The sequence below is a fragment of the Neovison vison genome, chromosome 8, assembly GCF_020171115.1.
Source record: "Neovison vison isolate M4711 chromosome 8, ASM_NN_V1, whole genome shotgun sequence".
In the NCBI taxonomy this organism is placed as follows: Eukaryota; Metazoa; Chordata; class Mammalia; order Carnivora; family Mustelidae; genus Neogale; species Neogale vison.
Window position 1 is genome coordinate 66302041 of NC_058098.1, and position 21737 is coordinate 66323777.

The 21737-nt window shown below is 50.8% G+C and overlaps 1 protein-coding gene across 2 annotated transcripts in view; it reads left to right on the top strand.

Moving 5' to 3' along the window:
• Positions 1 to 21737, top strand: part of SH3RF3 (SH3 domain containing ring finger 3) — a 388055-nt gene that overhangs the window by 213283 nt on the left and 153035 nt on the right. For both annotated transcript variants that reach the window (XM_044263806.1, XM_044263807.1), the window contains exon 2: positions 11559 to 11834. In XM_044263806.1, the coding sequence (XP_044119741.1) occupies positions 11559 to 11834 (276 nt within the window). The remainder of the gene's footprint in view (positions 1 to 11558; positions 11835 to 21737) is intronic.

The window sequence follows — 21737 nt, forward strand, 5'->3', positions numbered from 1 at the left end:
GCCGTGCCCACCTGATCTGTGGCATGCTGCCTCCCAAATGGCAAACTGCTCCTCACGTGGGGGATGGTCAAAAAGGAAAACAGGAATGGTCCTTGCTGCCCTTCAACCCCGCCAGAGTGATGCATGCGGTCTCAGGGAATGTGGCACCAGCCTGTCAATGGGACAGCTTTTTGCCTTATAACTGACTAATACAGGGACACGATCAAGTTTATTTTGCCAAGGTCTTTGTTTTTACAGAATGCACCTGTCTCTGTGTTGTGCGTTGTGGACGTCTGTGGCACACAGGTGATGTATTGTGTTCTGATGGTATTATCATTGGGAAGAACCATGGTACTCACCAGGTTCTGGGCACCAGTACAAGTCACTGACAGGTGTTACCTCACTTATGCTCGCAGTCTCCCTGGGAGAGAAGTACTTTATGATTCCCATTTTGCAGATGAGAACACTGAGGCCCAGGGCATCCAACATGCGGTGAAGTCAAGCTCTTAGACACACTGCTGCGCAGCCACCCCCACCCCTAGAGGGTCCAGGATTCTAACCCAGGCCTCTTTTCTTTGCTCTTAAAGAAAGCTGGATTCCTAGGGAAACTTACATTTTTGCATGGATATTTACAATTACAATTCTTCTCCCCCCCCCCTTGCCCTCTTGTATTACTTTTTCTTTTTGAGGTGGAGGGTAACATTAAAACAATAAAATATTGGAAAAAAATTTAAAGGTCATTTGCTGGTTAGTTTCAGTTAAAGTTGGGTCTGGAAGGAACCATCTGCTCCTATTTTCCTTTTTGAAAAACAACAGATGTTGAAGGATGGGAAGCCTTTGCTTTCCTTCCTGACCTCCTGACATTCTGAGGTGTTTAGAGATCCTGGAATTACAGTGTGAGGCCTTTTTGACCCCATAAAGGAGACTGGTGAGCATGCTTCCCTTAGGAACCTTGGTTATGATGTTAGACATAAGACTGGCCTGGACACCCCTGGATTCAGGCCCCAAGAGGGCCTGTGATGGAGAGGCTGGGGTTGCAGGCAGGGAGCCCTTCCCCTGGGAGGGATCATAGGAGGAGTAAGCTGCCGGACAGATGCCGGTTAAATGCAACAGAGATCTGGACCCTTCCTGGCCCAATGGATAACCAGTTCACACCTTGCCTTTTCCTTCCATGTTTCCTTCCAGGTAATCATCAGAGCCCCCCACCCCCCCAAGGGCTCTTCTCCCACTTTGGGAGTGTGAGGAGGCGGGCTGGGGTTATGAGCTGGAAGTTGGTCCCCTCTTACGAGCCTCATGACCCTGAGAAACTTCCTTGCCTTTCTTAATTTTCCTCAATTATAAAATGGCAATGGTAATTCCCACAAGGTTCCTGTGAGCAATAATTGAGTTGTCTGGAGTGTGTGGCATGAAGTAGCAGCTAAATAAATGGTCATGTTATTTTTAGAAGGCGATGGAAGTGATGGGTTGGTGCTCAGGCTTGGAAGTCAGACCACTTGGATTCCAACCCCTGCTGTTTCCTATCACCTCCGGGAACTTGGGTGAGTTCCTGAACTTCATCGTGCCTGTTTCCAACTGTAGAATGTCCGTGACCTAAGACCAACCCACAGGGTGCTGTGAGAAGTACAGAGGCCACACAGGGTGAGGGCAGGAAGCAGCACATGGCACAGTCCAAGAGCTGAGGGGAAAGTGGCCAGTGCTAAAGATGAAGGTGCGGCCAGAAGTCCGCATGAAGAACATCCGTTCGGAAGCAAGGTGGGAAGCACTCCTGGACCCTGGAGCAGTACCCAGAGACATGGGAGAGGGGAAGGAGAGGACGTCACACCTGAGGACAACATGCTAGACCTTTGCTGATCTTTCTCTCTCCTGGCGCCTGTTGGAGCCCATGTGTGCAGTGCTGGGGGGAGGGGGCATTGTGCTCGCCTCCTCCTTCTGATGTTACTTCCAGGCTACACTTAGGGGTCATTACTGATGCTTTCTCTAGCACTGGCATCCAGGGGCCTGGAACATTTGTTTGCCTCAGCAAACAGTCTACGGTGATCATTTTTATAGCACCTTCTTCATTAAGAGACAGAAAGCTCGTTACGTGCCATCAATTTTATTCTCTTGACATTACTAGAAAATTTGGAAGGACAGGCTTGATTATCTCCTGTGTATGGGAAAACGGAGGCCCTGTGTGTGGAGGTGATTTATCAAAAGGCACATGGCAAGGCCACCACCGCTCCAGGGCTGGCTCCAGTTCCCCGACTGCTGCTTTGACAGTGGAAGTAGCAGTGCTGTTCTCAAAGGTACACTCCACCTACACCGAGGGGCCCGGCAGCCACCCCACCCCCTGCCCCTAAGCCAGGAACGAGTGGGACCTATGCAAGCCTCTGACCTTGGGCCATTGCTGGCTCTGACGTTCCATTCCAGGAGTCAGTAGACTTTTTTCAGTGAAGGGCCAGATAGCAAATGCTATCTGCCCATCTAGACTGTTGCAAGTCCTCAGCTTGGCTGTCATAAATGGGTGGGCGTGGCTGCGTCCCCATAAAGCTTGATTTACAGAGACTGCAGGCAGGATGGTTTGGGGCCATGGTTTGCCAGCTCCTGATCTAGGCTAATATTTGATGTTCATCTTCTCTTTCTCCTCTCTAACTTCAGAACAGTAGACCTGTGTATGTGGTCTGCGGTTTATGTTTGAGGAACAGTTTGAGTGTGTGTACGCATGGACGTAGTTGTGTGTATGTGTGTGTGCTAGTCAAACATGCCTCTTTCTGCATAGGTGTGAACTAGGTGTTTTGTCTCCTAACAATACTTACTGGTGCCAAGTTACATGACTGCCAAGCCTAGGGTTAAAACTTCTCCAGGCAGTTCTAATGATCTCATGTTTTCATAATTGTCAGAATAGAATTACTTTTGATTTTATGAGCCAGACCTCATAGGGCATCCTTCACACTTTGGGTAGGTCATGCAATGAACCACAAAGGGGCCTTCACAGCTCCCAGAGTGGCAGGATCTCCGGAGCACAGTGAGGTCGCAGAGGCAGATGGCAAGGCGAGAGCCTTGCTCGCAGGCAGCAGGGATGGAGAGTGGTTAGGGGAGGAGGTTTCTGGAGAGCTGGAGGTGTCAGACAGGACACGGTATGCATGTGTACATCAGGGTGTTTCTCAGGGATTAAGAACCTCATTCTGTTACCCTTTGAACCTTGGTAAGCTCTTGAGTGGAAATGTTACGAAAATGAAGGAGAGCAGACTGGCACTGCAGCTTTGGTGGTAGGGGAGTGGGGCACCCACTCTCCCCGTGAGGGTCATGCTGGGTGTCGGGCTGGAGCGATTTGGAAACCAAGGGGGTGTGGAAAAGCCCAGCCCGTCCCACATGGGGCCTCACTCTGCAGTTCAGCTGGCCACCAGCCTTCTGTGTAGTCAGATTCCACCTTTCCCAGCCAAGAGAGAGGACAGGCAGTTGTCTCCGCTCAGGGGGACTCTGGGCATATCTATCTTGATTTCGGGGAAGGGAAGCCACACCCCTTTATTGGTGGTCAGCCTCCTTGGCAGCTCCTGGGAATCTTCTTGTGTCGTGTGCTCTGCCTGCTGGCACACACAGCCCTGGAAAAGGGCAGTTACAGAATTCTGGTCAGGGGCCTCAATCTTCAGCTCCTTTGCTCTCCCTTTCATAGAACTTTGTGGTTTTCATTCTTGACCTTGACTGTTGAGCTGCTCCCTTCCCTTCTCAGAAGGAAAGTGAAAAGGCAAGCCAGGGCCCCGTGTGGTGACTGCTCAGTCACTGTGTGTCCAAGGCCCTCTGAAGGGCAAGGTCAGGAGGGCTGAAACACGTGGTAAAGTGTAATGCTCCCCCTCATCCCTGCCGTGGCCTACAGATCATCTGGAGCTGGACAACGCAAGCATTTCAGACAAGCTTCTCCCAGAGCATCTTTGTCTTTATAAACCAGAAATAGAGAGATTGCTGGTGAAACAGAACTTAGTGAAGCCGTTGTTTGACCAGAATGGAACCCATTGTAGTGTTGCTGTGGAAACTGTAAAACCAGCGAGTTTGATGGAGCTGGTGCCCAGAAATGCACTTGTGTTCAGTGAGAAGCTGCTCTGGCATTGAAGAACCGCATGGGTCTCCGAGGGAGGGAGGGCACACACAAGCACACATGCTCCCCTCCCCCAGCCTGCACTGACGGGGAACAAGAAGCTGTCACCCCGTGAGTCAGTCCAGCTGGCCTCAGCCGTGGTCTTGTGCTGGCGTCAGCAGAGGCCCACTTTGTTTCAGTGACTGTGAGGGTCCCCTTTGTTCTTCTTCATGTGGATAGTAAAAAGTGAGCTCCTGGCCCCAGTGGGAATGAGCTTTCATGTTCCCTGACAACAAGGAGGAGGATGCTAGAGATCTGATCATCACACGTGAGGGCTCTCTATCGCGTGGGAGCAAACTGACTGTCTACGACCCTCATCTGTGTGAATGCTAAATCAAGGCCAGGCCTGTGAGCATGTCCGTGTGTGTGCACACATGCGTGTGCATGTGTACTTTCTCCAGAATAATTGTCACTCTCAATATTTCCATTAATGTTGGCGCTAAAGCTCCCCAAATAGGGGGAAAAAACCCTCCTAACTGAGCTTTGTCCTTGTTAGGAGCCACTTTTTCTGAGACTCAGCTTCCAGAAGACCTTAATTTTGGATCCCTCCTTCTCTCTGCCGGACTTCGTTGGATCATGGTGTCTCTCCTCTTTCCAGGGTCACATAGGCAAGTGGCTTAGAAAGTGGCTTCACACCCTTGGAAGGGTGACTGGAGTTTTTTAAAGCATAAACTCTTTGAAGAGGAGTGTGTTGCTTCGAAAAAGTTTTATTTCTGATGCCATGATGATTTTATTACAGAGTTGTATCAGCTAATTTGAGAGGAGGTTCAAAAAACCACATTCCTTCTGTGGCATAAGCGTGGTATTGCTTATATAGAACCATTCATCTGGAGAACCCAAGGGGCTTCACACCTTCTACATACAAATGACTCCATCCAGCCCAAAGTCACCAGATGTCTCTAAGGCAGAACATGGGTTTCCTTAAATCTCACTCTCCTAACAGCTCAGACTGAGAAGTTAAGCCCTCCCACCTTCCAGCAAATTACCACTAACATCAGTGAATTGCCTGCCAAAGTGCATAGAACAGCAGGCAAACTTGAGAAGAGGGCCTTTGGCAAGATCCAGGAGAAGTAAAGGAAAAAGGAAGAAAAAAAGAAAAACGTACAATTTCTTACTAATCCTCACAGATCTTGCTGAAACACAAAACTTGTGCTCAATAGAGTGGCTAATGGCCACTCTTGGTATAGATGGCTTACGCCTGCATCACAGGGTACCAGCTTAGTGTTGTCCTCACCCCACATGTGTTGGGGGCCAAATGTGCATTTCTCTTTTGTTGCCCTGGTTGGTAAGCCTCTGAATAGGCTTACTCCCCATAGCCTACTGCAGGGTCTGGCACATCATGTTGTTCCGTAAATTCTTGGGAGCACATCTATGCAAATACTGGAAAGAAAACAAAATCCTCAGAACAGAGGAGTGAACGGAACAAAAATCCAGCACCTGATGGGAAGCTTTTAATGAGAAAAATGGAAGAAGGCACTTGAAGAGCTGTAGAACTAAAACCTGGGAACGTCCTAGTTGATGTATGATGTAGTGACATCTCTATCAGAGATGTGACATGTAAACTAGAGGGAGGGGATGTTCTGTTTCACTGCTTCACTTAGCGCATGACATCATGGCTTTTCAAGCAATTCTAAGCCTGAGAGGGTTCGGGCTCACAGTACCGTCCTAGCAGGGAATATACGAATGGTAACCTCCACAGTGAAAACCACTTACAGGCTGGAGAGATGGTAAGTCACACCACAGAGCCTCTGACCTACTTGGGATACAGGCCGCACTCTGGTGAGAACATCCCCAAGCTGGAGTAAGGTGAAGTGTCTTCTCCCCACGTCACAGTCCTGGGATCTGTTCTACATGGTCAGTCAAGGAGCAGGATCCTCCTGCCTTTGCGAAGAGGGGGATCTTGGAGTGGCAGGAGCTGGCTCACCTCCCCCTGTCCCCCGCCATTCAGGCTATGAGAGGGAGAATCAGGAATTAGGATTTCCTTACCAATGTCATTATAAATGGGGGTCCAGAATTGCACAAGCTACTGTCACATGCACTAGATGACTAGAGTTACGACACATGGCCACGGCTACCTGCAAGCAAGGCTGGGAAAGAAGGTATTTAGCTGGGTGACCTTGACCCCCAGTTGAAACCTGGAATATTCTCATTGGCAAGAAGCAAGAGCAGGTGGGTATCAGGGTATCATAGGCCCTGCAGGCTTGGCATGTTTGCGGTTAGGCTGTCTCCCTTCTGCAGCCTGCTCACCCCCTGGAATGTGCCAGAGTGTGTTTATTCCGTGACCATCAGCTCTGCCATCCTGTGGGAGGCAGACCCACGTGTGTCCAACGCTGTGCGTTTGCTCCACCTGGTTCCTCAGATTGTCATGCCCTCCTCCTCAAGTAATCACTGGGATTGTCCCCATTTATCCAGGCCCAGCAACTCTTAGCAATAAGCTTTTGGACTGTGTGGACCCTGAACCTCACATTCTGGAAAAAACAATGTGCAGGGGAAGCTCTTAGCCCAGGTGCAATCCTGGAGGGTTGGTTTGACTGGTCCCTATGTTCATTCATTCAAGAGATATTGTGAGCATGGATCTACGTCAGGCCAGGTGTCAGGGATGCAACACCAAACAAAAAATAGTCATGTTATCTGTCCTCATGGAGCTGATGGACCAGGGGGGCCCTCCATTGGTAACATGCAGTTAGAAGCTGTGCCACTCTAAAGGGCTGCCTGGGAAGCTCTGAGTAAGGGAGACAGGTTGAGTCCTTAGAGCCTAAAACATGGGCGAGTTCTTTGTCCACACTGTTCACCCAAGCTTGCTGGGGGATCTGAAGGAGTGAGACCTGGCCTTGCCCCTGCCACCCTCCCCCACATGCCCTGCTCCCAGGGAAGCCCTTGTGACTTAGAGCCTGTCAGCGGGCATGGTGTAATGGAGGCACATTTGTCAAAGCCCGCTGCTGTGGTGATCTCCATAAAAGATGGAGATGCTGCTGTTGTGTGTGCGTGAGCACCCATGTCTCCACGGGGTAGGGCATTAAGCCCACAGCAAGATTTGTGTGCTACATCTGAGTAATGAGCCATGAAATTGACATTATAAGTTTTAATTATTATTAATGCCTTGCAGGGGTGGCTGGTGTAAATTATCCTGTAGGCATCCCAGATGTATTTCCCTTTCCTTTTATTTCTTTTCCTTAATGTCTTGAGCCCATAGAATGGCGGCTCAGTGGCTGTGTTTGAATAGGATTCCTCCAGAGGAGAACACAAGGGGTTGAGGGGTTCTACAGAGCAGTCTGCGGGTCGAGAGGTAATGGCAGCATGGAAACCCAGTCAGTTTCTGGGGGCTGGGAGGGTCAGGCCCTGTCATGGACTAATTAGTTAATCTTACAAAGGGCTTTGAAGATGACAGGTGCCTTGGAGGTCTGAGAGCCCCCATTTCAGAGCATTTCCTAACAGCGAGAACCAGTTTCTGACAGCTCTACCCCATCTGCCCACCCCCACACCCCCAATAAGCCACCTCTTGGCATTGTTCCTGACTTTCATTATTGCCCTCAGAATTATGTTCTGCATCTCAGTTTTGCTCCTTAAGGTGCTGATCTTGGCAGTCTGGGGTGGGAATGCTCAGGTGGGCTGGGCTCCCTCCCTCTCCCCCTTCCCTTCTTCATGGCTCTCTCTCTCCACTTGCCCTGTCCTTGCCCACCCACAGGCACAGACTGGAGGATGGCTGCCTCGCCAGACTGTGGCTGGGCCAGCAAGGCTGTGCTGTGTGCCCTGCGCCCAGTGATCTGACCTCAGAGCCACAGGATGGTTGGCCCGGCCGGGCCACCGTGTTTGCAGGGCACTCCTGTCTGGCTTCTGCTGCAGCTACTCTTTTGCTCCTCCATGTGCAGTGGGACTGGCACCCTTGTCCTGGATCTCTGTGAGGCATGCTGGTTGACAAGGGGTGTCATGTCCAATCTGTCATTTGTGACTTTGTCCACCTCCAGCCCCACCCAGGGTCTGTCTCAGGAGTAAACTGAGCCCAGCTGAATGAACAAACATGCGCAGGACAGCTACCATGTTCTGGACATTCCTGTCCCAGGGCTTGGGTTGAGAGATGCTAGTGCTGTAGGGGTATAATGGGGTATAGGCTCAGAACTTGGAGAACACAGCCTGCTGCTGCCGGGTTTGGGAGGAAGTGAGATGGGCCAAGGTAGTAAGCAAGCCCCAGGGGTTCCAGAAGCACGTGCTCTCTGTGAACGAGGTGCTGCCCCTGTGGCTGGCACGGGCGGTGGGGAAGAGCATTGGGAGCGGGAACTGGAAGCTGGGCTGAGGCCATGTGGGGACGTCCTGATTCCATGCTCAGGAGCTTGGTGCCCCTCCCCAAGGGTGGTCAGTAGCCATGGAAAGCTCCAGAGCCCCAGCGGGTAGATCAGCTCTGTGTTGGGGCATCCAGCCTCACAGTGGGCTGACGGGGCCTGAGGGCTCACTGGTGGAAGTTTGCAGCAGTGTTGGAGGGAGAGAGGAAGGGCCTGGCCATGGGCGGTCAGAGCAGGCCTAGTATTTCTCTGAGCGCCTGCTGACCCATAGGGGCAGGAGGACTTGAGGGTGAGTGCTAAGGTGGAGGGAGAGAGTGGGCATAGGGGTCACCATGGGCATGTGCTTGGTGGTGGGTGAGTGTTCCCTGGCCCAGGTGAGGCATGCAGGGGTTGGAGGCTTTCAGGACAGTCGTGAGATAATCCAGATCAAGAAGTTGAACACACGATCAGATTGAAGCCAAGTCTACCACTTGGAAGGGAAATTGGAAGCACAGATAGAGGCAGATAGAGTTGGGGTCATGGAAGGAGTTGGGCTGACCAGGCCAGGCCCATTCTGGAGAGCCTTGGAAAGTCCAGGTCCCCTAAACATCAGCAGTACGTGCCTCGCAAGAAGTGGGGGACACATTACTCCAGATCACCAGCCCCAGAGCTGCTCTCCTGCTGGTAAGGGCCTCAGTTCCTTGTCACTACACCCAGGCCCTTTGCTGCATCCCGGGCAGGTGGGGGCCAGGATTGCACAGGGTGCCCAGGAGGGATGCTGGTGAGTGGCATCTGTGTCAGCTGAGCTGGGAGAGCTGGGAGCAGGTGGGCCAGAGTGGGAATGCCAGTGACCCCGCTACTGGCTCCTTGGGGAGAAGGGAGAGGTGTGAATGTGCAAATTGCGTGCAAGGGTGCACAGAGCATAAGTGCCAATCCAGCCTTTCCTGCTCTCCTTTGTTACGAAGAGCAGCAAATCTACCAGCAACCTCAAGTGTCTGTGGGTCTTCAAACATTGCTTTTGAGCGCTGCCCACTTAGTCTGCGGTGAAAGGAAACGGGATCTTCTGCGCGTGGAGCTGAAGCCCATTTTCGAGTTGGACAGCGAGTTCTCGCCTTACAGTCCCTCTAACGCCTCTTATCTTGATGGGTGTCTCAGCTTTTCCATGTGCTGAGTAGTGAAAAGACTTCCATCATGGAAGTCAGTGTTACGTTTAACTTCTAAAGTTGTGATAGACTAAGTTCAAATAGAACAAGAAAGCTACGCAGTCTTTTTGTAAATTTAACCTCCCAGGCTAGGGCAGGGTTTCTCAGCCTTGGCCCTATTAATGTTCTGGGTGGGGCCGTCCTTTGCTGTGGGGGCTGCCCTGTGTATTGCGGGAAGATTAGCAGCACCCCTGGCTTCTATCCTTTAGATGCCAGTGGCATCCCACCTCCCAGCTGTGACAAGCAAAAATGTCCCTGGGGGACACAACGGTCCCTGCCTGAGAACCCCTGAGCCAGGGGCTGGCTGGCCTTTGTGTGTCCTTCTTCAGGTGATTCACAGCTGACAACCCCTTCCATTCTTTTCTGATCACTGTCCTTGTGCTGCAAATCAGCCCTTTGCCTCAGCCCTCTGAAATCAGGGCCTGTTATAGGCTATTGTGCTCATGGTACAAAGCTAGCCAGGATGAGTATTATGGGAAACAAACTGATTTTTTTTCTTCCTCATTGAGTTCTGCTACGAAGACTCCTCTGGTGTTACTACTTAATTGGTTAGTGGTAGCTGTTTGTCAATTTGCCAGCAGGTTCTCTCTTAACTGCTGTCATTTGACATTGCTCAAACCGAAATGCAGAGTGATTGAGTTGCCAACATGCTATTAAGTCCCCTACAAAGAGCTTTTCGATGTACTACTGCTGCAGGCTTCTGTGGTTCTATTGATTGATTCAAATACTAAAGAAAGCTTTGGCACAAACAGCCCTGGTAAGAAAATGCAGCTTCTGTCAAGGAAATTGTTGGGTATTGCCGCAGGGGCAGTGGTGGGTTTCCCTCTGGCAGAGACTTGGCCTCTGGCAGAGTTTCCTTGGGTATCGACCACCCATATGGAAGAGGAATAGAAACCCAAGCAGCCACTGGTCTTTATGAGACAGGTCCAGTTAAGTTGAGGAGCTGGGAAGAGGATGGTGACGCCAAGTCTCGGGGTGGTTCGACAGACTCCTTATTGCAGAAGAGCAGAAGATTGCCACGAACTCTGTGTTGGTTTCAGAACTAGTTGCTCACCATTTGAGACCCAAGATGGCAGATCACTTTAAGAAAGGTTGGCCAATCTTTGACAGGATGGTAAGGATGTCCCATGACATTGAGAGGACACTATTTTATCGTCTTGAAATTGTACTTCTGGACTAAACTGCTGTGTGCATCAAAAAGCTATTTGTCATTGGTGTCATTGGTGTGTGTATGGGGAGGTGTTGTGATAGCCAGGGACCACCTGTTAGAACTCCTAGTGCATTGAGGACCCATGTCCTAGGGGTGGCCTCCACCTTCCATGGCCAGACTGTCCCTCTGCGCTGGACATCACGAGTATATGCCCTTGGTTGTGAGGGTGTGAGTGGGAAGGTCCCATGGTACATGTGGGTCTTTCCCTTTGACCTGAGAACCCCCTTGACATGTGTCTGAGTAGCTGTGAAGGTTCGGAGGTAAAGTCAGGAAAATGTTTTTGGACAATAATTGTTGGAAGTTTGGCAGCTAGAAATAGCACAGAATGGAGGAAAATTTAACACAGAGTAGTGGATGAAAATATCAGAGCCAATCTACCTGGGTAGGGATTCTGCTATCCTTGTGGCAGGGGGAGATGGGTGGGGTAGGCCTTGGGCCAGTTACCTTCTTTTTTTCTATGCCTCCGTTCCCTCATCTATAAAGGGCAATAATTTAGCTTCTATTCCAGAGTCCTTTTCAGCAGAGTGAGTTGGTTCCTGTGGACAGTCCAGGACCACACTTGGCCCCCCTCTCACATGCTCTGTTTGGGGTGGGGGGTGGCTGCCATTATGGGGATGGGTTTGTCTCAGTAGGGCCATGGGCTCGAGTATCCCCATTTTGGGTGCCTGTTCTTTTGAAGTGCTTACTACTCTGGAACATTCTGTATATGCCCTCACAGCACAGGAGCCCCCCATCCCAGACTGATCTAATGGGGCAGGAGGAAGGCCATGTTGAGTTACGTGATGCTGTTTTGCTTTCAGACTCTCTCCCAGCTTCCCTATGGGAAGGCACTCTACAGTTACGAGGGGAAAGAACCTGGCGACCTCAAGTTCAGCAAGGGCGACATCATCATTCTGCGGCGCAGAGTGGATGAGCACTGGTACCATGGGGAGCTGCATGGGGCTCACGGCTTCCTGCCTGCCAGCTACATCCAGTGCGTTCGGCCCTTGCCGCAGACCCCGCCCCAGGGCAAAGCACTTTATGATTTCGAGATGAAGGACAGAGACCAGGACAAGGACTGTCTGACCTTTACCAAGGTAAGGGGGGGCCCCTGTGAACATTGCCACCCACACCCCATGATTCCCACTTACCTGCCCGTTGGAATCCTGATTCCTTCCAGAGTGGCCAAGCTCCTCCCTGTTGGGCCTCAGTAAGTAGGGAGAGCCGTTTCCTACTTGCTGAGTTTTTGTTGAATGGAAGGAGATGGCACACAGCCTGACACACAGTTCCCCCCCGAGAGCTGCCAGGACACTCACTGGGTGACAGGTGCAGGACCCTCCATCACCTGAGTCACAGTGTCTCTGTGGTGACTCAGTTCCAAAGGAGTGAAGTCTCTCCAGGACTGGCAGAACCTGGGAGAGGGGGCCCATCAGGGAAGGCTGCTGCAGGGACCCCTTTAGCTCACAGGGAAGTGGCGGTAGGGCCCAGAAGCCAGCGTGCCTCAGCCCTGTCCTCTGCAACAACACCAGAGGGCACAGACATGTGCGCATAGGGACAGGTCAGTCTTGCAGAGAGGGACCCAGGGGCTGACAGACTGAATAGTGTTTGGCTGCAGAACTGTCCCAGCAGAGCCCAGTGAGATGCCAAGGGGCCTGGTTTCTGGCCATCCCAGGCCTCTGTGACTGTAAAGTGCAGAGAGAGCAGAGAGGATGGTCCTGTAAGCCTTGATGGTCTGTTGCCAACTACAACTGACAAGCTCCATTCTGTGGTGTCCCCCTTCCTTGTTTTCACTCACACACCCACCTCCCGGCGCTGGGCAAGGTCGGGCCTCTGGAGCCCCTACCCAGTAGTAGTAACCACAGTTGCCCTTGATAGCTTTACCGACATGGGCAACCTTGATCTTGACTGTCTTCCTCATGTTGTAACCTGAGCTCCAAGAGGCTTACCAGCAGCTGGTGGCTTGGGCCTCTCCTTGCACCTTCCATCTTCTGTCTCCTGTCTGTCCTGGTCCCCCCTCCCTCCTGCCTCACGTGTGCATGTTTGTTTGTAAGTAACAGAGCTAGAACTCTAAATCTCCGGCTTAGAGCCCACGTCCTTCCTACTTCGGAGAGGCCATTGTTCTTCTCCCTCTCGCCACATCTGCTCCTTCTCTCCACATCTGCCGAACTTGGCCGTGCTGCTGGGCTCTCTGGAGGGCCACTGGAGTACCGTGCACACCATTTCCGAGCAAAATTGGCATGTCCTGCGCATGGCTGCTATTTGTGTCTAGTTCCATTGTTCAGACTGACAGTGAATAATCAATTTTTCATTCACGGATTCAACTCTTTTCTACCTTCCTTTCATCAAGGTGTTCTGATGCTAATTCCAATTGTCATCTGGCTGGTGCGGCTCCCCAGGCAGCTGCAGCTAGACCTGTCCCCTTTACCTCTCTCCCCCCTCCCTCCTCCTCTTCTCTGTCTCTCCCTCAGTCCGCAGCCCAGAGTGACAGGCTGCCTGGAGTGCAATGTCAGAGCCCTGACTTTGCTCACTTCTCTGCCCAGTGGACTCCGGAGAACCTCCCCTGAGAGAAGAACATGCCGGGGGCGTGTGACGCTCTGTGCTGTCACTTGTGACCAAGAGCAGGGACCCCTCTTGAGTTCTGGTTGGGCTCTTGCTAAGAAGGCAGGCTCTGTGATGGCTTCAGGCCTCTGTGAGCTCAGCCTGCTCCCGGAACAGACAGAGCCTTCCTCAAAGAATTTTGTCAGAGGAGGTGCTTTGAGCTGGGAGATCTTACTTTGCACTGACCACCGCAGAGCCGTGGAGCACACAGCTTCACCTGGCATGAGCAGAGGCCTGCCTTCCCCACCAACGCCATAACCTGCTGTGTTCTACAGGCCTCTGCCTGGGACACTCAGCTCCAGGGCTCCAAGACCAGAGCCCATCAGACAAGAGGACAGAGAGGCATTTGTCCTCTCCCCAACAGGATGTACTGGCCTCCAGCTCTGCTGGGCACCGTACCACACCCAGAGGTCACAGACAGACCTGCTGCCCTCCGGAGCCTCACGTGTGGTGGCAGAGGCAGGCAGGAGCAAGTCAAGTGTCCCATAGTGAGCCTCAGACAACAACCCTGGTCACCTGGGAGCTGGAGCAGGCATTTAGTAAAGGTTCCAAAACATTCAGTGGTAGCCCTTGGTGTATGGCATTTCAGAAGAAGCAGTAAGTGGTCCTCATGGGGAAAATTAAAACTCAGGTTTTCTAGGCTCATTCTGTGGTTGGTATCGTTCTTACTTAGAACTGGGTTAGGGGTACAACGACTGTGTCTAGGGCATGAGCGGGCATTGCTATTGAGGGATCTGTGGCCATGAAGGCTTCTAGAGAGATGGCATTTGAGTTGCAAAGGCACCCAGCACGTGAGGGTCTGGGAGGGTCCCTGGCTAGGTAATGTGGCTGTTTCCATGGGAAGCCAGGCAGGAAGTGCATTATCTCAGAGTGTTTTCCAAGGAATTTTTCTTGAATCCTGTGGATTAATATAGAGAGTTAAAAACCCCTGCACACGATTCCCACCGAAAATTGTGCTGTGACATCCTTCCCCTGCCCTGTTCACATAACCTTTCTGGGAGCACCCACTTTTGCCCGTCTGCTTGGATTGACGCCCTTACTGAGCCCCTGTTCTATCTACAGCTCTTACCTCTAAACGTCTTCAAACAAAGCCTCTGTAGGACATGGGTGACGAGTCGTGACTCTCCAGCTCTGTTCCTATTTCCTCTTGCCCATGCTGCTTGCCTGACATTTCCCTTGCATGTGCATTTGACCAGCTCATTTATTCCCAAGCCTGGGCCACTGGTTCCATCTGACAACCTCCGTTTATATCACACCTCAAGTGACTCTGGAGTTGGCATCGCTCCTTCAGACTGGCTTGATTTTGGCTGCATGGAATGCTTTGTTGTTTGCCTGCATTCCACTCTGGAGTCAGCAAGGAAAGAGGGGTCTCTAAGATCCACGGATGACACCCACTTACCTTTCAAAAACCTCATGGTGATAGGATTGATTGGGTTTAAAAAGTCAGGAAGCAGGTGGATCAAAGCAAGATTTTTTACCTTCGGCATTGGCTTTTGAACAGTCCTGTTAAAATTGCTTGAATTAGAGCCATTCTAAAACCAAAGTCCTTGCTTCATTTAAAAAGAGAATGAATAATTACTTTTAGTGAAGCAGCTATAAAAAGCATATTTTATAACTTCTTAGTTGTCCCACTCCAAAAAGCAGGGCACGTGCCAATGCAAAGACTAAAGTAAAGAAGCACACTGAGCCCCCAAAGCTCGGCCGCCTGCGCTTTTGCCAGCTCTCACGTGGGGCCTTGATGCCTGCTGCCCTCTGCATGCACAGAGAGGAAATGAGTTTGCTGGGGAGGTACCCTTGCGCAGGGACTTTGCAGTTAGGGACCCCACAGCTGACCTCGGGGAAACATTTAACCTTGCCAGAGCACCTAATCTTCAGGGTCAGGACACAGGTCCTATTGGGGCGGTGGAGGGGGGATGCCGGGGTGAAGGGATACAAGTAAAGAGCTATGCTTCAGGCTTGGCAGACGGGCGGGGACTTTGAGTTCCAGTCTTTCTGTGACAGCTCAGTCCACGTTACCTGGTGTTAACTCAACTACAAAATCCAACAAATTCTCCTTGAACCCTGACTGTGTACATTCCAGTTTAACATCCTCATTGCCCAGTGAGGCGGCTGTGCTGGATGTCAGGGGACTGGGGCTGCCCTTTAGTGAATTTACTCTGTAATGCTCAGGAATCCTGAGAGGCCATGAGATTATCTCAGGCAGCACCTGGCTGACCCCAGAGTCACTTTTGCACCCGGCTAGCAGCAGGAGCCTGAGGCTCATCGTGTTGGACTAAACCCTGTCATGCTTACCACTGAGGCTGTGGATCAGTGGCCATAGGGACAGCTCTCTTCCACACCTTCACCACACACTGTCCCTTCCCCAGTCTCCCCTCAGGGCCCGAGGGATGCTCTGAGTTGGCAAAGACCCGTATAAAACACGACCACCCTGTCCCGGCCTAGCCCTACTTTTCTGCTGTTGGGGTCAGCACAACTCCCTTCCATGTGATCTTATTATGCTGCTGAATGTTTAATCATTGTCTCCCCAAAAGTGTGGGACTTCTCTTCTGTGTGAATTACTCCAGCATTAATCTCGAACTATGTTCTGATCCAGGGGACGGGCTTAGATAAAAATCAGTTTGGGCTCTGGAGTTGGTAAACAAGGATACAAATCACGACACTTTTTTCTTATTAAGTGGTAACTTTGGGACATGTACTTGGTCTTTGAGTCTCTTTTTTTAGCTGTACAATGGAGTTTATAATAGGATTCAGTGAGCAAAGGCATTTAGAGAACCAGGCTCAGAAATAGGCATTCAATAAATATTTGCTCTCTGTCCTCTGCTTTCTTCCTGTTTCAGGAAAAGATGAAATTCAGTCAGATACTTATCACTTTTTATCTCAGTCCAAACTGCTCACAGGAAAACAAACACCCTTCCTAAGTCACCGACTGCTTGGGAGGCTGAGAATTTGGCTGGTTGGCTAGACCCTTTTTTTTTCTGGGGGCTAAATCCCTCGGGGTATTGCCCAGGGTGTGCGAAATCTCAGCACCCGTGTTGAGACTGTTGTCCCCATCACTGGGCACCAGGCCCACTGTGTCTTCTCTTCTTCTTTCCAACAGGCGTTGGGAATGCTTTCAGGGCTGGAAAGACCCAGGAAGCAAAGTGGGACGAGCCTTACTGCAGTGCTCTGCTCAGGAAGCCCCCAGAAGTTACAAGAGAACCTCAGTCACCTTTGTGGCTCCGGTTCCTGGTTCCTTCCTTCCAGCCTCCTCTGAGTCCTGCTCGGCCTGGGTCAAGGAGACACCTTTACTAAGGTGACCAGCTCCAAACACGAGCACAGAGGAGGTGACAGGGAGAGCAGTGGCAGCCTGGGGGCTTCTGAGGAATGTCCTTGCCCAAACCCTTGTTTGGATATCCAGGTGTGGGTGTGAGAAACTGATAGGGAATCTTTTAGATTTGTTAAAAGATAGATAGATAGTTTTTACGTCTGAAGCTTTGTCAGGAAATATTCCCCCAGGACTAGCCTCCCACCCGGTATGCCCCATCTCCCCTGCTCACCATGAGCACCCGCAGCCTGTTGTCCCCTCAGCGCTGGAGCCTGCCCCACCTGGTTCCAGCCTCCTCAGAGCCAACGTCAGAGTCTGTGCCGCCTGAGAGGCCCTGCCTGGCCCGGCACCCACCTCCCTCCCAGGCTGTTCCAGGCCTGCTCTTGGCTCACTCCACTCGTGCTGCACTGGCCTCCCAACCCCTGTCCCTCCATCCTGTCGGCTCCCCTAGAGCCTCTGCAGCTCTCCCCATGGCCTGAGCGCCCTCCCCACCTGTCACATGTCCCTCGGAATGGCCCCTGACCCCTGAGTGATGGAGCCTCCCCACCCAGCACTCTACACTCACATTTTTCCCTCCAGAGAAGGTAATATGTGTAGTTACATGACAGTTGTCTGTCTCGTGGCTGGAGTGCAGGCTTCCTGAGTGTGGCCATCCTGCCTTTACCAACTGCCAATCCCCATCTTGGGAAAGCGAAGGGCACGCAGGACATTGAATATGTACTTGTCAGTGAGGCTGGGTACAGGCAGTCTGCCTTGGCCTGGACAAGAGGTCAGCTGCATTTGCTCTGGAGAGTACAAGTTTATTTTTGTCCAGCCTCCTTGTCCATTCATTCATTCATCAGATGCTTATCAGTAGGCCAGTGGCTGGGAAGGGCCCCACCTTCAAGGGTTCACAGCCCACAGTGGGCACACTGGAAGCAGGGTCTTCATACCTGAGCCTCCATCCTACTGGGGAATATGTGTGCCTGTGTTGTGTGTGTGTGCCTATGGTATGGCAAGTGTGGTACATGTGTACATGTGGTATGTGGTATGCGTGTGTGCCTGTAGTGTGTGTGCATATGATATGTATGAGTATAGTGTGTATACGTGCCTGTAGTGTGTGTGAGTGTGGTATGTGGTGTGTGTGTGTCTATAGTGTGTGTGCCTCTGATGTGTGTGATTGTGTGTATGTGATGTATGTGTGCGCGCATGTGGTGTATGTGCCTGTGGTGTGTGTGCATGCGTGTGGGGGGTGTGTCTGCAGTGAGGAGATCTGCAAGCACCGAGGAGGGTGCGACATCTGACCTCTGGCCTCTCCACTTACATCTGGACCCACCCTGAGGCTGCAAGTGAGACCCCCCCCCAAGGTCTGGCTCTCTCTCCTAGAACGTTGCCTTTCTATGAGTGTTCCAGGCCTCTGACAGCCTCTGGAATTGAGATGGGATGTGCAAGACAGGACAGTCTGAGGTTCTGGAATGCCATGGCTCCCAGAGTCCTCAGCAGGACAGCAGAGGGTTAATGGCAGCGATGACTCCATTAAGAGCCACACCTAGAACTGCCCAGAGAAACAGTTTGTGTTACTTCTGCAACAAAAGACTGAGGGAGTTTTTCAACCTTTCCTTTTTTAATTTCCCTTCTTTCTGAGGAGTGGTGATTTGGGCACCATGTGACTGGCTTGCATTCTGACAGGGAAGGGCTCGGTGACAGGCGTGGGTCCCCAGTCACGCTGTAGTGTGAGGTGGTTATGGCTGTGGCCTGCCGAGAAGGCAGCCCGCCCTGAAGGGATGAAAAGGAAGGGCTCCCTCTGGTCTGGTTCCCACTGCTTCTCAGAAACCACTTGAGTGCGGGTGAAGGGGGAGGGAAGGCTTTCAAGTGGCTCTCCAGGAGAATCTGCTTGCTCTTCATGGCCCTTCAAGGATGGTTCTAGCTGCTTGATGTGTGTTATTGCTATAGCACTCAGGAGAGTAAAACCGTCAGCCCTCAGAGTTGGTTTATCCAGACGTGCTGAAGGAACTCTGCTAGGTTTTCAGACCGAGCCCCAGATGTGTGAGCAGTGACCTTTACTGAACTGCATTTCTGAAATGGTATTAGGGCTGGGTGCTGGGTGAATCACCTTCAGTGGCATCCAGAGGGCTTCTGGGTGGACACAGAGGCACCACCCTCCCTGTGGGTCCAGAAGGTGGACCGTCAGAGCTCCGCTCCCCAGCTTCTTTACAGAGCCCATCTGCTTGCCAATCCACTTTCCCCCAGGTAGGAATTTGAAATAGATTTGAAATAGACTTGCAGTTTGAGGGGTGCCCAGGTGGCTCAGTTAAGCATCTGACTCTTGGTTTCGGCTCAAGTCTCGATCTCAGGATTGAAGCCCCCTCGGGCTCCATGTGCTCAGTGGGAATCTTCTCAAGATTCTCTCTCTTCCACTCCTTCTGCCTCTCCTGCTCTGGTCTCTCTCTCAAATAAATAAATCTTTAAAAAAGAAAGAAAGAAAGAAATGCAAGTTGAAGGCCCCTTTTAGATGGCAGGCCTACCACAATACCTAAATCCTTTTCAAATGTATTACCCACTAAGCCTTGGGAGGAAAAGCAATATACTTTTTTAATAACCATGCTATGTTCATAGCCCAAACTTACCATCACTTAGGACCACCCTGAGACTGGCTGGATGCAAAGGAGAGCCACTGCTGTACGACAGTGGCACTTGGTATATTTTCAAAGCAGGGAAACTTGAGGGAAGAGGGAAAACAGCACATGGAATTACACTGCTCCACAGTGAGCAATGAGTACCTTACTTGAGACATGTGAATGAAATTGAGCCGTGCATCTGAAAATGAAATGATGTGGTGGGAACAGGTTTCCTCCATAAAATCCTCAAATTGGCCCAAAGCTTGTGTGGCCCACCTGACTATCAGTGGTGTCTAGTTAGATTTCATTTACTCAGGTACATCAAGCAAGGGTTGGTAAACTAGTGATTGCAGGTCAGATTATACCCACTCACTGTCCTTTGTGTAAATAAAGTTTTATTGGCACATAGCAAGACTCCTTCCTTTACATGTTATCTCTGGATGCTTTCATACTCAAACAGAATATGTGACAGAGACAGGATTGCCTCAAAATCCTGAACTATTGCCTCAATTCCCGAAAGTCTGGCACTTTCTAGAAAGACTTACTGACCTGTTACATAGAGCACAGCACTATGGGGGCCACGCCCTCTTGTTCCTTGAGCATTCCACTCAGCATGGCTTTGTTCTCAGGCCACCAGCAGCCCACCACATCGAGTGTGACATGCAGGGGACACCATTATCTACAAAACAGCAACCAAAAACTCAGGTCTGAACCATGCAGCTCGGTCTTGCCACTGTCCTATGGAAAGCTCATTTACTATTTGAGGGGGGATCAATTCTCTGTATTCCAAAGAGGCCCAGAGCAGGAATTTTCCCCTTTCTCTTATCCTTTGGGAAGCACTGGTTCCAGCTTTTTTGAAATATTGACAGTGAATCAGATACCCGATGTGATCTAGCCACCAAAAAAGGGTCTTTGTTTCCCCGGTCCTACCTACAATGGTGACAGGAGAAGTGATCAGTGTTTCCAGAACACAACAGATTTCATGCTGGTAGCCCTGACATGCTAGGGTGAACTTTTTCATTGCCCAGCACTCAAATGTTCCTCCTTGGAGGCTGGGTTAGAGTCAGAGCTATAGGAAACCTTTCTTGATGTTCCTAGGCAAACTGACTTATTTGTGTTTACAGAGAGTGACTGGGTTCCTGTACCCACTGTCCTTCCAGCCCAGTCTCCCCAACAAAATTCATGCCAGCTAAATAGGATCATTCTAAATCCTACCACTGCCATGAAACCCCAGCCAGCCACAGGACCAAGAATTGCCCCCATCAGTATTTGGGCCAGATCAGAGACCTCCCACCAGGTCCCACCAAACCACAGCAGGGACTGCATTGGTCTTGCATCTGAGAGGCAGGTGGGGATGGCAGGTTCCACCTGCTCCTTTCCCTAACTTCACGGTAGCTGACAGGATTGGATTTTGAACCCCACTTACTGCATTGTGCTGGGATTTCACTGTCCTTACACTGTATCAGTGGACGTTAGGAGCAGACCTCTCCCACCCAGTGTTGAGTTCTTCTTGGGAAGGGATAGTGTTTCTTCCCCATGCTTGGCTCTTGGGGGATGCTTGCATAGTGGTGGTCACATAAGCAACAGATTGGCACTACTGAACACTTGGAGTGATGACAGAGCCCCTGGCCAAAGAGGGGACACATGTTTTTGGCTAGCTTTCCCTTACATGGGGCTGTGTCTGCTTCTCAGTCCTTTATAGCCCTCGGTGTGTGTCCTGTCCTCCCGAATGAGCCCAGCTCTTCAGTGTGGTAATGATGCCAAGGCTGCAAGACAGTTTCCATGCCTCCCACCCAGCTTTCTCATGTCTCAGGCTCAGGGATACCACTTTGTTCTCTGGTATTCTGTGCCTCGATTTCAGGCTGTCCACATAATGGTTGACTTTCTCCATATGTATGTCTCTTTAGAGAGGTATTAGGTTCAAATTCAGTACTCAAGGCATGTTGTGACTTATCTATCCTGGATAGACTATTACCTCAAAAAAAAAAAAAACCCTTTAAATCTAAATAAACCATAATATACCATCAAGTCCTCTAATCAAAATTATATAGCTATCCTCATACTCTCTACCCAGTGTGGGGATGGTAAGATACCAACACCCAGTCCTTCCACCTTTCCATCTTCCCGTGTGCCTGACACCACAGCTGAGTTATATCTGTTCTTCAGCTTCAAAGACATGGACCATACATGTATGTTTTTGTGTCCAGTTTTGCTCTCTCTCAACATAACATTTGTGAGCCGTGTCTGCATGGTTCTAGCATGCTCTAGTGTGTCCATGGTCATCACTCTGTGGCTCTATTACCTTTTTAAAAAATACTTAATTTGTAGAGTAGTTTTTGTTTCACTCCTGAATTGACAGAATGTACGGAGATTTCCCCATAACCCTAGCCTCACACATGCTTGCATCCCCTGCTATCAGCGCCTCTCCCCAGAGATGCACGCGCTGTAACCGCCATTGACGAGCCTACACTGACCCATCATAATCACCCAAAGTCTGTGGT